This window comes from Nicotiana tabacum, unplaced genomic scaffold (assembly GCF_000715075.1).
Source record: "Nicotiana tabacum cultivar K326 unplaced genomic scaffold, ASM71507v2 Un00001, whole genome shotgun sequence".
Classification (NCBI taxonomy): Eukaryota; Viridiplantae; Streptophyta; class Magnoliopsida; order Solanales; family Solanaceae; genus Nicotiana; species Nicotiana tabacum.
In genome coordinates, this window is record NW_027438239.1 from 5,811,150 (window position 1) to 5,825,367 (window position 14,218).

General features: G+C 34.6%; 2 protein-coding genes and 1 long non-coding RNA gene across 3 annotated transcripts; 1 reads left to right on the plus strand and 2 right to left on the minus strand.

Moving 5' to 3' along the window:
- The first annotated feature begins 327 nt into the window (after positions 1-327).
- LOC142178830 (uncharacterized) lies at positions 328-11,899 on the plus strand. Its single transcript, XR_012707043.1, has 2 exons — positions 328-989; positions 11,613-11,899. It is a non-coding gene; the product is annotated as an uncharacterized LOC142178830 (long non-coding RNA).
- On the minus strand, positions 528-4,307 carry LOC142178824 ((-)-camphene/tricyclene synthase, chloroplastic-like). Its single transcript, XM_075248568.1, has 4 exons — positions 4,301-4,307; positions 4,241-4,248; positions 3,783-4,031; positions 528-3,668 (listed from the first exon to the last, which is right to left on the minus strand). Exons 1-4 carry the CDS (start codon positions 4,305-4,307, stop codon positions 3,369-3,371), a joined length of 564 nt encoding a protein of 187 aa, XP_075104669.1. The 3' UTR covers positions 528-3,368.
- Positions 4,102-5,785, minus strand: LOC142178829 (terpineol synthase, chloroplastic-like). The gene is made up of 3 exons (XM_075248576.1): positions 5,262-5,785; positions 4,651-5,135; positions 4,102-4,545 (listed from the first exon to the last, which is right to left on the minus strand). Exons 1-3 carry the CDS (start codon positions 5,517-5,519, stop codon positions 4,401-4,403), a joined length of 888 nt encoding a protein of 295 aa, XP_075104677.1. The 5' UTR covers positions 5,520-5,785; the 3' UTR covers positions 4,102-4,400.
- Positions 11,900-14,218: the final 2,319 nt, after the last annotated feature.

Genomic DNA, 14,218 nt, shown 5'->3' on the forward strand with positions numbered 1-14,218 from the left:
CACAAAGCCTGTTTGGACATAAAATTTGATGGAAGATTTTTCCAAAATAATTTTACTTTTTTTTTAAATCAGCGTTTGTTCATAAAATTTCTAATTTTCACTTGAAGATTCATTTTGGAAATTTTCGAATATTTAAAAAACTGCAAAAAATCGTTTTTCAAAATTTTCACTCAAATCACTCACAAAACTTCAAAATTGTGTTGTTTTTTTAAAATTTTGTGAGTGATTTAAATAAAAATTTTGAAAACGGGGTTTTTTTACCGTTTTTCAAATTTTGGAAAATTTACAAAATGAATGAAATGATTTCGGAAAAAGTGAAATTTTTTGCTTTTAGTTTGATTCCTTCCCATCTTTTGCTCCAACAAACTCACGTGACAGAGGCATAAAACAATTCACACGCCTGAGAGTTGGATAGAATTCACTCGGCATTTCACGTCTTTGGGACCACGCGGTTTTGGCTGGGAATTTTGTTTCTTCCTCTCCAAGCACTCAATTTAAGTATCATACACAGAACACAATAGAACAGTGGAGAAACGAGGGGGAGAGGAACGTGAGAAAACAGAGGGAGAATGAACAGAGTAGGGCACGAAACAGAATAGAACAGTGGAGAAACGAGAGGGGACAATCGGAAAAACAGAGTGAGAACGGACAGAAGGGGTTTTGGACAAAATCGAGGATTTCTCTTCTGATTTTCGGTTTTAATTTTCTTGTATAAAATTTATCAAAAGAAAATTCTGTTTCTTCTCACTACAAAAATGGTTTAAGATTTGGATTTCTATGGTGTTGCGGAGACGGAGTTGATTTCGACTGTCCGTTTCCGAGTTCGAGGTCGTGGATAAAGGTTTTAGTCGCCTGGTTCATTTTCTCACTCAAATTCCGGTCGGAGTTCGGTGAGGTTTCCGGTGAGGCCTCACAGTGGAGATCTTGTCCGCGGTTCTGACGCTTGTGGTTCAAAGCTGCCGCACAATTAAACTTCAGATTCGTTTGAGGTCGATTTCTCATTTCCTTCTCTATTTCTTATTTGCTTAACAACATCATGCTCTTATTATTTCGTTAATCTATCATTGCTCTGTTTTTGAATGTCTTAGTAATATTTGCTTTTTGTTGATGATTATTGTTTGTACGTTATTTTTTTTAAATATGTTTTGGATGGGTTTTTGATGGTTAAAGTGAGGTTTTGATTCCATGTTTCACTCTTCATTAAGAGATGATTGTTTAATGCTTCAACAACAACAACAACCCTACCCTGGGGTAGAGAAGCTGATTCCAATAGACCCTCAGCGTCCTTTTCTCCAAGAACTCCCCACCTTGCTCTTGGGGTGATTCGAACTCACAACCCTCTTGGTTAAAAGTGGAGGGTGCTTACCATCAGAGCAACCCACCTTGTCTACGTTTAAGGCTTCACAGTTACTATTTTGATGACAAAGAATTAATTTAACATAATTAAGTAAATCGATTGGAATTCTCGCTGCTTTTGAATACGCGGGTTTGTACATTAGGATGAAAAGTTGAATTCATCCTGTTAATTATTTCACTTTACTTGTTTGGGCCGTTAGGAGCATGTTTAGGCCCTTAGGAGCATGGGTAGGTAAATTTTAGGCCTTTTCTTTATTATATTCTAGGTGAGAGGTTGTCCCTTAGTTATTATTTTATCCGGAGAATATCCCGTAGTACATGTATTTGGAGGATGTGGCGAGCGTCGTGGAGGAGCGTAGGTTAGTTTAGGATTTTTCTTTCCTTTTTTTTATTAGGCGGGGACAACCTTAAACCTCTTTGTGTTTATTTTCTTTTGTGTGATTACCTTAATTAGAGTACTCTTTAAAGTCAATTTGATCATGTACGCAGCCGTACTAGTTACATGACTTGGGAATGCCTAACAACTTCTTCCCGAGTCAAAAGAACCCCTTAATTGGAATCTACGGTGCAAACTAGTTTTGGAATCTAAATGTGTTTTAGGAGGAAAATTCATTTTTTTAAAATAGTAACTTGGCACGCCAAAACCAAATGTGCCGACTCTGAAAAATTCTTTGAAACTCATTCTTTTGTCACTTTCTGTTTGAAAACCCTTTTGAACTTAAAAATCACTTTATATCTTTTAAAGAGGTAGTAAGGTAAAAAAAGGGTGTGAATTTTAGAGGACCAAATCAACGGTGGTCGGGTAGTGGTGCACCCATCCTCCTAAATCCTGGATCCGCCTATGCTCAAGCTATTGATGTTTTAGTTAACCGTCGATGGACATGGTCTGACAGGCACGTCCAAGTTCATTAATTTACCAATTTACTCGTAAATTGTGTTGGAGAAGAAAGTGAATATATTTTTAACCTATGACAGACTCTTTTCTATTGAGATAAATTAAAAGGGAATAAATTCATCTTCTTCCACTTCAAAAGAAGTTAATCTTTTAATGAGTTAATGAATAAAGAGTGGAGTTCGGGCACACGAAAATTGGGCTGATAGAGTTTTGCAAAGCAAAATTAAAATAATCCATGAAAAAACACAATTTTTGACGTTACAGGAGCTATATCGCAGTTGGACGCACAAGACAACACATCAGTCATAAAAATAATTGGGCAACAGAGGTGCCTTATGTTGAGATGCTTTTTTTTTATTTTATTTTTGCGCAAGCATAGGTTTAGAATCTTATTTTTTGATAATAGATGCAGTCAGGGGCGGATCTATGTATGGAATTGGGGGTGGTACACCACCTGGTCGCACGCATAAAGTTTTATATAAGGAACAAGTGGCACCCCAAGTCACAAAATGACTGAAGGTGCCATAGTTGAAGTGCTAAAATTCCATGCACAACACTAGGGATCGAGGCTCTACATATGCGTAGCCTTTCTTTTCTTTTTGTTAATTTCTCTTATTTTCTTCATCTTAAATATTCACTTATCTTATACAATTCCAATTTTATTATTTATTTATATTGTATATTTACTTTCTTTGTCTTTTTCTGAATGTTCGTATTTTATTTGGATGGATGTAATCTAATGATTTTCTTTTTTTATCCATATAATGTTATTTTATTAATTATAATTTTTTTTATAGTGATGCATCAAAGACATAATATAATATTAATTAGCTACATGCAGATGGAAGGGGTGTATCACATATTCGTTTATGCATAAAACACATTTTAAATTGGATTGACCAACTTCAAAATGGATCGAACCGAACCGAAGTAATCCAAAACGGATCGAATCGACTTAATGTACACCCTAGTTCAATCTTCTTTACTAGTGGTCGTTAATAGTGGCACCCGTAGCCATTAAATCCTGGATCCGCCTCCGGATGCAGTCCATAATAATTTTCATACACACTTAATAGTAATGAGAAGACTGTTTAGGGGCCGAAGTATTTGGGACCTCTTAATATAATGGAGTGATAGGCTCAAAAAGTATTTTAGAGGTACTATTTTTAACTTCGCCATTTTGAATTCCATGCCCATCTCCATGCAAATACATGCAATGTGCTGTTCTTGCGATACTCTTTGTAATTTCGACGAATGTTTCAGAAAATAATGAGTTTTCCCTTTGAGCTGTGTTCATCCGTTCCCATGTCTCCTTAATACATAAACGTATTTGTTCTCTCGCCTCTTCTTCGGAAGCACCCTTTTCGTTCATGTAACACTGAATTGACTTAGGAACATCACCTCTCTTCAATTCATCCTGAATTAATTATAAAAATAAATAAATAAATGAGACACAAATATTATTTATAATTATAAATCAGTAGTCGTATAAATTAATTTTATATGAGAGAATAAAGGTTTAAAAGCATACCGATGATGTCGCTAAATCATCGGCAAGACGAAAAATTGTAGCAGAGCAGCGAATTAAGTCAGGGTATTTGCTTGATGATTCCAATGCCTCTTTGGGAACTGGATTTGTGACGAGGAAAAATGCATGGACTAATACCATAGGAACGGCAATTGAGATCCATGCGTTGTCCATGTATTCTTTCAGAGTTGGCACATATCCACTGTAGTACCATCTTGCTTCTCGTATGAAAGATTTGCACAAATCTGCCCACTAATAACATATCTCAAATAATTAGCAGTGCAAATAAATTGATTATTTTTTAAATTTGTAGTATTTTTTGTTGTTGGGTTGGGGGGGGGGGATGCAGAGGCAGAGACAGATGTCGCATGGGTTTAATAGGTTAGAGCATAACTATATATGTGAAATTTCAATAAGTTTTCAACGTATATTAAATTCTGAACCCGTAATTTCAAAAATACAATTGGTTCTTATGATGAAAAGCTTAAATGTTGAACACATCAAATTTAAATACTGGATACGTCTCATGAGAGAATTAGAGGCGGTTTGGGAAGAGAGAACAATTGCTTGAAGAAATTAAGGGTACGTACTAAAAGAAGGAAAAATCTTAAGTAAAATGAATCATATAGATTTTGTAAGGTAGGGTACGGCGTCGATCCCTTGCTCTTTGAGAATCTCGTACGCCATTTCATTGGTAATATTGAAGAGTGCAAGGTAACATATTTTCATATAGTCTGGAAGTTGGTCTATCGCTTTTATCTCCCATCTGAATTTATATTATCAGATATCAAATTAATTTCACGTGACAAACACAAGGAGAAAGGTGATTAACTAGAGATGTATATAACTGCTTTTTTCAAAAGTAACTGACCTTTCAATAGCATCAGTGAAGACTTCCAACTCATCAAGAGTGCCATAAACATCATAAATATCATCTATTATTCCAACAAAAGCAATGACTTTTGTCAACATTCTTCGGAAGTAGCTGTGTGGAGGCTCAAATTCTATCCCCACTGCCCAAAACAAATTCTCCACCAGTCTATCCCTTGAAAATGACAACTTTTCTGCGAGGCAAGAAATTAGTTTGGCAAATACATTACCTTGAGAGATATGAAAACCATGTTCTCTCAAGAGTCTAAATTTCAGAGCTGTGGCATATAATGAATCTCCTGTAGCTGCATTTAGGTTTATGTTGCTCAAAATTTGCATGATTTCATGCTTGAAGTGGTAACTAACTCCAAGTCTTTGTAAATTATCAATCAGCTCCAACTTCTCTAATTCTTGTGATCCCTCAGCCATTATCATCTTCTTCATTTCCTCCTTCAGTTTGTTAAAACGCTTCATATACTTCTCTCCCTACGCAATACATTTACAATTGATGATCAGCTAAGGTACGTAATCTTTTGAATGATATTACAACGAATTAATTATGCAGATAATTATATTGAATAACATGAATATGTGCTAAACAAATTATTTTACCGCATAATCATTGTGTATGGACTGAATATACTCAAAATCCCACATAGTAGGTTGGTAATTCCCTGAACGTCTAGTGGGATTTTGATCTGAAGCTGAAATAGCAGAGTACTGATTAGGTGATGGTTCAGTTTTGGTAGAGAGGCAGCTGGCTTTTGGCTTTCCTAGGCTGAAAGAGGAAATTAAAAAAGTAGATGACGGAGGTCTTTTGGAGGTGGCCATGTGTAGCATCCATACGTTGGTACATATTGCCACATCCATTATATTGATTCACTTCAATGTGTGGAGAGAATATATTTTTAGCTTAATGTTATCTAAATATATAGATTCATCTTTATAACAGGGAAACAACTTACACATGCTTTTTGTGTGTCTCTTTATTTTGACACAGCAAATAGATAGAACTAAAAATAATAGTAAGTGGACGAATTAGGAAGTCTATGTCTTTATAATTAGCATGGTACTATAAAAATAAACCTACCCTCTGAGTTTTCTTTCCACAAGGAAATCATTTCCCAATCCAAAATATATGTCAAATCCCTCAAATATATTTGACCTCTCTTTATCTTTTGGAAATTTCAGGAACATTTAATTGGAGTGATATTTGTTCACTCAATTATATGAAATTTTCCAGTAAAGTCATCTTTCTTTCGTTTATAACAGAAAAATCACTTAACTGTGTTTTTAGCGCTCAGAAGGTCACTCAATTAAATTTCTCAAACTTTTCATTGTCAAATACCTATTTTACCCTTTAAATTATTAACTTTTATCTTCTTCTTTTTTTTTAAAAAACTTTTTTAATATTATAATTTTTTTCTCTCTTTAATCTACATTATGGACTTACCTATAAAATATTTTTTTTATTTGTATAATAAATAATAAAAAATTAATTTTCTAGAATATATTATATCAAAATAATAATATAATTGAGCATAATACTCAAGAATATATAATGTATTAATATAAAATACCCTTATTTTAAATAGTTAGTTTTTATATTACGTGCATGGAATATCTATTTTAAAACTTTTATTTTCTTTCATTCTAAATTGTGTAAATAAATTTTTGAGATTTTGTTGTTAATATTAAAATTATTATTACGAACAAATTGTTCTAATCATTTTTTTCTACTATGCTCAATATTTTATTATTCCAACATTATATATGCTTAAATACTATTTTTATTTATAAATTTATAAATAAAATTTATGTATTATATAGGTAAGTCCATAATATAAATTTAAAATAGAAAAAAATTATAATATTAAAAATTTAAAATAAAAATAAAAAGAAGAAAAACGTTGATAACTTAGAGGGTAAAATAGGTATTTGGCAATTATAAGTTTGAGAAATCTAGTTGAGTGACATTTTGAGTGTTATACGTATAGTTAAGTGACTTTGTTATTACAAACGAAAGAAAGATAATTTTAATAGATAATTTTAGATAGTTGAGTAATCATTTGAGTAACGAACTCAATTTCTTCTTAAGATTATATATGCAGACGTGTCGTTGTTTTCAACATAAATTGATGCATAATAATGCCAAACGGAGGGAGTACGAATAATTCGTGAAGGATATCTATTCGAAAATCTTGTCCGACAACAACTGGACGATAATTATGCTTCATACATATTAAATCGTACTATTTGCAGTCACGTTTTTCATAAGAAAATAGAAGCAATTAGGGGTCTACATATTGGTTCAGATTTTTCAATTATCAAATCAAACAATAGTATTTGGTTTTTAAATTTATAAACCAAATCAAACCAACAAAGTCGGGTTTTTCAATCTCGATTTTTCTCGAATTTTTCGGGGGGTTTCGGGTTATCGGATTTTTTTCGGGTTTTCAGATTTTTTCCGGTAAAGTCTTCATAGCATAAAATATGTAACTTGTGCTCCAAATATTTCTTAAGTCATAGTAAAATACAACTATATAATGTGTTTTCCAAGAAACTAACACAATAATATGAGATAAGTCATAGTATTATACTAAAATATTCAATAACAAAGATAAAATAACAAAATTACATAAAACAAATATTGCTAATTAATAAGCTATAATAAAAATTAACATAATCTAAAAATACTATATAGGTCATGCTAAAATAAGTATAGCTAATAAGTACTAATATTAATTACATAACTAAGCACTAAAGAAAAAGATAAACTAAGTTATGTATTTTCATTATAAACAATGTAAAACTAAAATAATTATCCAATACTTTTGTCATTCCTAGTATTGAATTGAATTCTTTTGTTAGCATTAGTATTGATTTGAACTTTGTTTGAGTTACTACATTTATGGGCTATAAAATTTATTTACCATTCAAGAATGTTAAGTCTAAACTTGAAATAATACGTTAAAAGATAAAACTGTGAAATGTTTTAAGAAATATTTATAAATTATATTACAATAAATATTTATATGTATAGAATATTTTTAAAAATTATATAAATGTACTATCGGGTTGGTTTGGTTTCGGTTTGACTTTTTTAGTTCAAACCAAACCAAACCAATTATGGTCGGGTTTTATTTTCCAATACCAAATCACATCGGATTTTTTTCCGGTTTAACTCGAATTATCGATTTGGTGCGATTTATCAATTTTTTTTGTACACCCCTAGAAGCAATTATCATCCTATAGTAGCTGCCCAAAATACTAGTGTTGAGGCCGGACAATCCATAGATATTTCTTGCACAAGATTTTCCAATTGGGAAACTTACACAAATGTCCAAAATAAGTCTCAACTTACCTACCTCTAGCCATTAGTCGTGGACTTACCAAAACTAGCCAAGCACATATAAAAATTAAAAAATTAAATAAATAAGATACTTTCTCTCAAAGAATCACTTGCAAAAATCACCTTCCATATTTTTAAACGTGATTAACAATATTAGATGCAAGATAGAAAGGAAATTTTATGGATGAGGTAGCAAATAAGGTGATGAAATACAAAAAAAAATACAATATTCCAAAAATCTAAGCAAAACTGGAACCTTTTCAATGGGTATACTTGAAATTCATTGAAAACATATAGATAAGTCAATATACAAAATTTGAGAAAGATTGGTGGTGATTTAGACTGATTTTGAATCAAAATTCGTAATTAAATCGAGTCAAAATATTTTTCTGCGACACATGTATCAAACATGTATCACGCATGTATCTCACATACAGGTATACATGGATATACATGTGATACACAATTGATACAAATATGATACATATGTAATATACAAATGATACACACTGTGATGCAAATATCATTTTTTTCCATGTTCAGTTTTTACTTCGAATTTTCAATTCAAACCACCTCAAAACTTCACCAAATCAACCAAAAAATGAGATTCAAGCTCCTTAAGATGTGCCCAATCTATTCTAATAATACACACTTAAAGGAAAGCAAAAGTTTGACATTTATTTGCTACAAATAAATTTTGGAATGGAGCAAAAACATTTGATAACATTTGTCTTCCATTTTAAAAACTTAACCTTTTAAAATGAAGGAACAGACCCTAATCTTATGGTGGTTTATCTAATTTATTGGATTGCTAGTCAATCTAGCTTCATTGATGCCACAAAAAACTAAAAGAGTTTGGTCAACACTTTATAATTTTAAAAGGTTTAAATTTAATAAGTGTCTCGAAAGCAAAATACACTATTTCTTTCTTTAATTCATATTTACACCACACTCAATGTAATGACCCAATCGGCCATTTTAACTTTTAGAACTCTGTTCCCTAAAATAAAACTCCCCGAATGTGCTTTTATTGATTTATGACTTGCGGGGATGGTTAGTTTGGAATTTGAAAGTGTTCGGATTGAAATCGGAACACTTGGTTCCTTAAGTTAGCCTTAAAAGGCTAAATTTTGAGCAAACATACTCGGATCAGTATTTTAACAGTTTTGATAGGTCCGTATCGTGATTTGGGACTTGGGTGTATGCCCGGAATCAAATTCCGAGGCCCCTAGCCCGAGATATGGAATTTTGATGAAACAATTAAAATATTTAAGTTCAAATAGAGATCGAATGTCAAATTATATGCAAACGACCCCGGAATAGAGTTGTGATGATTCTAACAGCTCCGTATGGTAATTTTGGACTTAGGAGCGTGAGCGAAATTTTATTTGGAAGTCCGTAGTGAAATTAGGCTTAAAATGGCTAAAATAAGAATTTAAGTTTGGAAGTTTGATCGGGGAGTTAACTTTTTATATCGGGGTCGGATTCCGATTCCGGAAGTTAGAGCAGGTCCGAAATGTCAATTATGACTTGTGTGCTAAATTTGAGGTCAATCGGACTTGATTTGATAGGTTTCGGCATCGAATGTGGGAGTTAGAAGTTCAATAGTTTATTAGGCTTAAATCGATGCGCACTTCATGATTTCGATATTGTTTGATGCAATTTGAGGCCTCGAGCGAGTTCGTGTTGTGTTTTGGGATAGGTTGGTATAATTCGACGTGGTCCAGGGGGCCTCGAATGTGTTTTGGGGTGGTTTCGGATCGAATTTGAATGAAAAGCTATTGCTGGTTTGCTGGTTCTGAATTTGTTCTTTGTGAACGCGACGGGAGTCCCGCATCCGCGAAGAAGGAAAATGGTGGCTGCTATCTTGTGCTTCGCGAACGCGAAGAGGAGTTTTGAGGCCGTTGGGTTTTGGCCTTTGCGAACGCGAGGTGTAGTTCGCGAACGCGGAGAGATTGACTGAGGAAACTACGCGAACGCGAAGGGTCAATCGCGAACGCGTAGAAGAAAGGAGGAGACGGGCCTAAGGCTATTTGGCCTACGCGAACGCGGTGCCTTGCATGGACAGGCCTTCGTGAACGCGACACTGGTCATGCGAACGCGAAGGGAAAATACTGGGGCAGGAACATTTGGCCTTCGCGAACGCGAAAAAGAGCGGTTCTGGGCAGTGTTCTGTTAAAGACGGGGGTTGGACTCATTTCCACTCCATTTCTTCATGGGAGCCGATTTTGGGGACGAATTATGAGCACCCTTTCCACCATCAACCATGAAGTAAGTGATTCCTACTAGTTGTGAGTTAAATACAAGGTCTAGATATGGATTTAGACACGAAAATTTGTAAAAATTTGGAGTTTTGAAGAAAAACCTAGAAATTGATATTTTTGATTTTTCACCACGAAAATAGTTATGGAATTGGATCGAAACGATATAATTGAGTTCTTGAGATTATGGGAAACGATTCCCTCCGGAATTTTTTAAAATCCGGACATGTGGGCCTGGGGTAAATTTTAAGAATATTACCATTTTGGGTTTGGTAATTGAATTAATAGCCTTATTTCGAATTATTGAACATGTATTAATTATTTTATATAACTTTTGGATAGTTTCGTATTTTTCGGCATCGAATTGAAGTTTTTACACGACATCGTGGTCGGAAGTGGGCATTGAGACACGGTAAGTCTCTTGTCTAATCTTGTGAGGGGGAAATTACCCCATAGGAATTAAACTAAATAATTGTTGCTAATTGCGGGGGCTACGTACGCACGAGGTGACGAGAGTCCGTGCGTAGTTACTATTAATGTTAAAGTCCGGGTAGTTTAGGACTCAAATCATGGACTCAAAGCAAGAATTACTTGTATAAATTATATTCTTTGTTTAATTAATATTAATTGCTATAAATGAATATACTGTGAATTGTTAGATAAAGATATTAAAGGATAGAAATCTCATATGCTTGATTTTCTGTTTAAATTAATTAATTGTTAAAAGAAATTGTTCTTCCTCCCGAATTTATCTTATAATAAATATACTCTCCTTTTGGAGGTACATAAAAAAATGTCCTCCTTTCTTGTGGAGTGGGCCGAACGCCTCGGCAGGATAGATGCATCTATGGATCGCGCTGCACGTCCCTCGGCAGTGTACATGACACTTTGGATCGGGTCGTACGTCCTCGGCAGAAATCGTGCTTAATAATAATAATCACACGATACCTTAATAGTTTATTGCAGCTTGTGAGCTAATTGATAAATTAAAAATCTTTGGAATTTATTGAATTATTATTCCTGCTTGATAAAGATTATTGTTATTCCTGTAAATGAGACTAATTTATAAATTTGAAAATTTATTTGAATTAAAGGAATTTAATTAATATATTGAGAATTGCTGCATTTGAAGGAATTTAATTATTTCTACCGGTCAATAAAATTACTGTTAACTCTGTGAATCACGTTGATATAAATATTTTTATTTCATGATTATTTAATATTATTGATCCATAGTGAGTGTCAAAGTCGGTCATCTCGTCTCTACCACTTCGAGATTAGGCTTGATATTTACTGGGTATACGTTATTTTTGTACTCATACTGCACTTACTGAATATTTTATTGTGTAGGTACATATATGTATAGCGGCCTTGTGGGCGCAGAGGTGTGGTTAATAATTGTGGGGACATAGGTGAGCTGCATTCTATAATACGATCCACAGTTAACAGAGTCTCCTTCAGAGTTATTATATTTTCTTGTCTAATTTATATTCTGGACAGATGCTGTATTTTAATTTTAATTCCCTAGTAAATACTCATGCACTTGTGACACCGGGGTTTGGGAATGGTTGTGAATTGTTTAGAAATGTAGTTGCTAAAAATATTTATCATTTACTCTATGAGTTTTATCTTTACAATTTCATTGAAGAAATTTTTATTTCAAAAATACTAAAAATGGATAATTAAGTTAATTGATTATGGTTGGCTTGCCTGACAGTGGTGTCCGGCGCCATCACGACCTTTTTGGATTTTGGGTCGTGACAACATGGTATCGGAGCACTAGGTTCACTTAGGTCTCACGAGTCATGAGCGAGTCTAGTATAGTCTTGCGGATCGGTACAGAGACGTCTGTGCTTATCTTCGAGAAGCTACAGGGCTGATAGGAATACTTCCCTTTTTGATTCCTCATCGTGCGATTCGATTCCTTTGAGGCTTATGCCTACATTTTTTTCCTATTCAATCTTATGCGACGTGAACCGCTTGTTATAAATTGGGGATCGAAGAAATTTTTAATGGTACTACAGATGTAATACATGATACTTCTCCCTGTGTAATTAATTGGGTTATTGTCGTCGCCTTGCGGAAGGTCACTCTATCATTTCAGTTCAGTATCAATACTACCTAATGTTTTGAGATTTGGCATTGATTGTTATGACGATTCATGCGTTGTTATCGCATCGTGTTTATGTAATGGTAGAATGCTTGTCTATGTGTCAGGGCAGTAAACAACTTAAAAGAAGGTTTTTCTTAGTACATGATTCAGAGGTTCCATGTTTTAATTCTAGCAAAGAAAAGGCAATCGGACTATGAATATTCAAGTTTGGGGTTGATGGAGTAACGAAGCTTGATATTTTCGAGTGTGGTAGAATTCTCAATTTTGATGTGGTGTCATCACCTTGTAAAATGCGTTAAGGTTCGCCGGTATTATGATTTTCTTCAACTCGCCTTCATGATGGGGTGTTAGGAATTGGTATAGGGGAAGTAGTCGTTAGAGATCGCGGTGTGTAGTGATTCAGGATCGAAGCAACGTTTCTAGTATTGATGTCTCGAGAAGGATGATCGTCAGAAAGGTTTAAAGCTGGTAACGAGCTATTGGTTCAAGTGCTACAGATATGGATTTTGAGTTAAAGCAACAACTGGGCGAAGGATGAGGAAGGACATGTGGAAGGTGCCTTGCGGTGGTTAGATTCCGAAAAGCCCAAGTGTAAGAAAACAGAAGTAGAGTAGTTGCTTAAAGGAGATGGTTGACCAAAGTAGGAGAGTGGCAAGGTAGCACATGGGTTACGTGGTAGGATGATTACACGTCTTGAGGAACGTTTGGAGTGATTTGGGATGTAAAATGGACAGTGACTAGGTCTACGGACTTAAGTTGTAATATTAGCTACTATATTGAGGAAGATTGGATAAAACAGGAGGGAGTTTCTTGATATGAAGAATGATACAACATGACTTTGGATTGGAATGTATTGTCGTACCTCTAGTTGACGTCCATGAGGAGTGAACGGACTGGTGCAGCTGGTGAATGAGTTCAGACTCAAGATGATCTACTGAGTTCGTAGAAATTGCACCCAGTGCAACAGCGTTGGAATATGTCGGCATGTAATTTCCACAGATGGGTTATCTCATGTGAGCAGGTTAGCGGTCGCGTGGTGTTTACGAAGATTCTGCGAAAAATTTTACTGGCTACCCGATAAGAGATTTAATATGTAAATGTGGCTAGTGGTTCGGAGTGTTTATTAAAGGGTAATAGAAGAATTTTGAGAAATTTGGCAAGTTGCGTGTGCAGGATCATGTCGACGATGAAGAAAGAATCTCGGTGGATTCTTGAATTTTGTAATTTGTAGCTTCAAGCTAAGTGGGAGAGCCCCACTGTCTGATTGGATTGCGTAGTGTCAACTTGTGTGGTTTCTGGTTATCAGTGTATTGGTGGGTCATTACGACTAAGAAAAGAAAATATCGGTGGTAATTTGAGCAAAGAATTTGGGGAATGTGTGCCATATTTGGCCTTATCAATTCATATTGAGGTTTGTGGGAAGACTCAGAGTTTATGCTTCGTGTAGATGTAATGCACAGGGAAAGTGAGACAGTTGGGTGTTTCCTTGAGAAAGTGTCCATGTGCTAGCAGGGCCTTGGAGTTGATCATGTATGGGAACAAGTCAGAGCAAGTGACTCTCAATAACGATCCTAGTGGATTCAAAAATTTAAAGTGTGGTGTCTAAGGATCTCGAGTCTATAGTATGGTTGAGTATCGAGCTTTTGCAGCAGATTATGAAACGGGGCTTGGAGCACTCTGCGTTATCTTCAGGTTGTGGTGTAGCATTAGAGAAACGGAAGAAAATAACTTCGGATTCATAAAAGAAGTATCAGAATGGGTGTACCAGTTGAAGATGTAAAAAGTGCGTACAATAAGGGATATGAGATAATTAGTGGGTTTTGAAATAGCGTGGTCTCGTGAA

Coding starts and splice junctions, on each gene's coding strand:
- LOC142178824 (XM_075248568.1), bottom strand. Junction 3,669..3,782: donor ATGATTTAGCGACATCATCG/GTATGCTTTTAA, acceptor TAATTAATTCAG/GATGAATTGAAGAGAGGTGA.
- LOC142178829 (XM_075248576.1), bottom strand. CDS start 5,519: ATGGATGTGGCAATATGTACCAACGTATGGATGCTACACATGGCCACC. Junction 5,136..5,261: donor CCATACACAATGATTATGCG/GTAAAATAATTT, acceptor TGTATTGCGTAG/GGAGAGAAGTATATGAAGCG. Junction 4,546..4,650: donor TTCACTGATGCTATTGAAAG/GTCAGTTACTTT, acceptor ATATAAATTCAG/ATGGGAGATAAAAGCGATAG.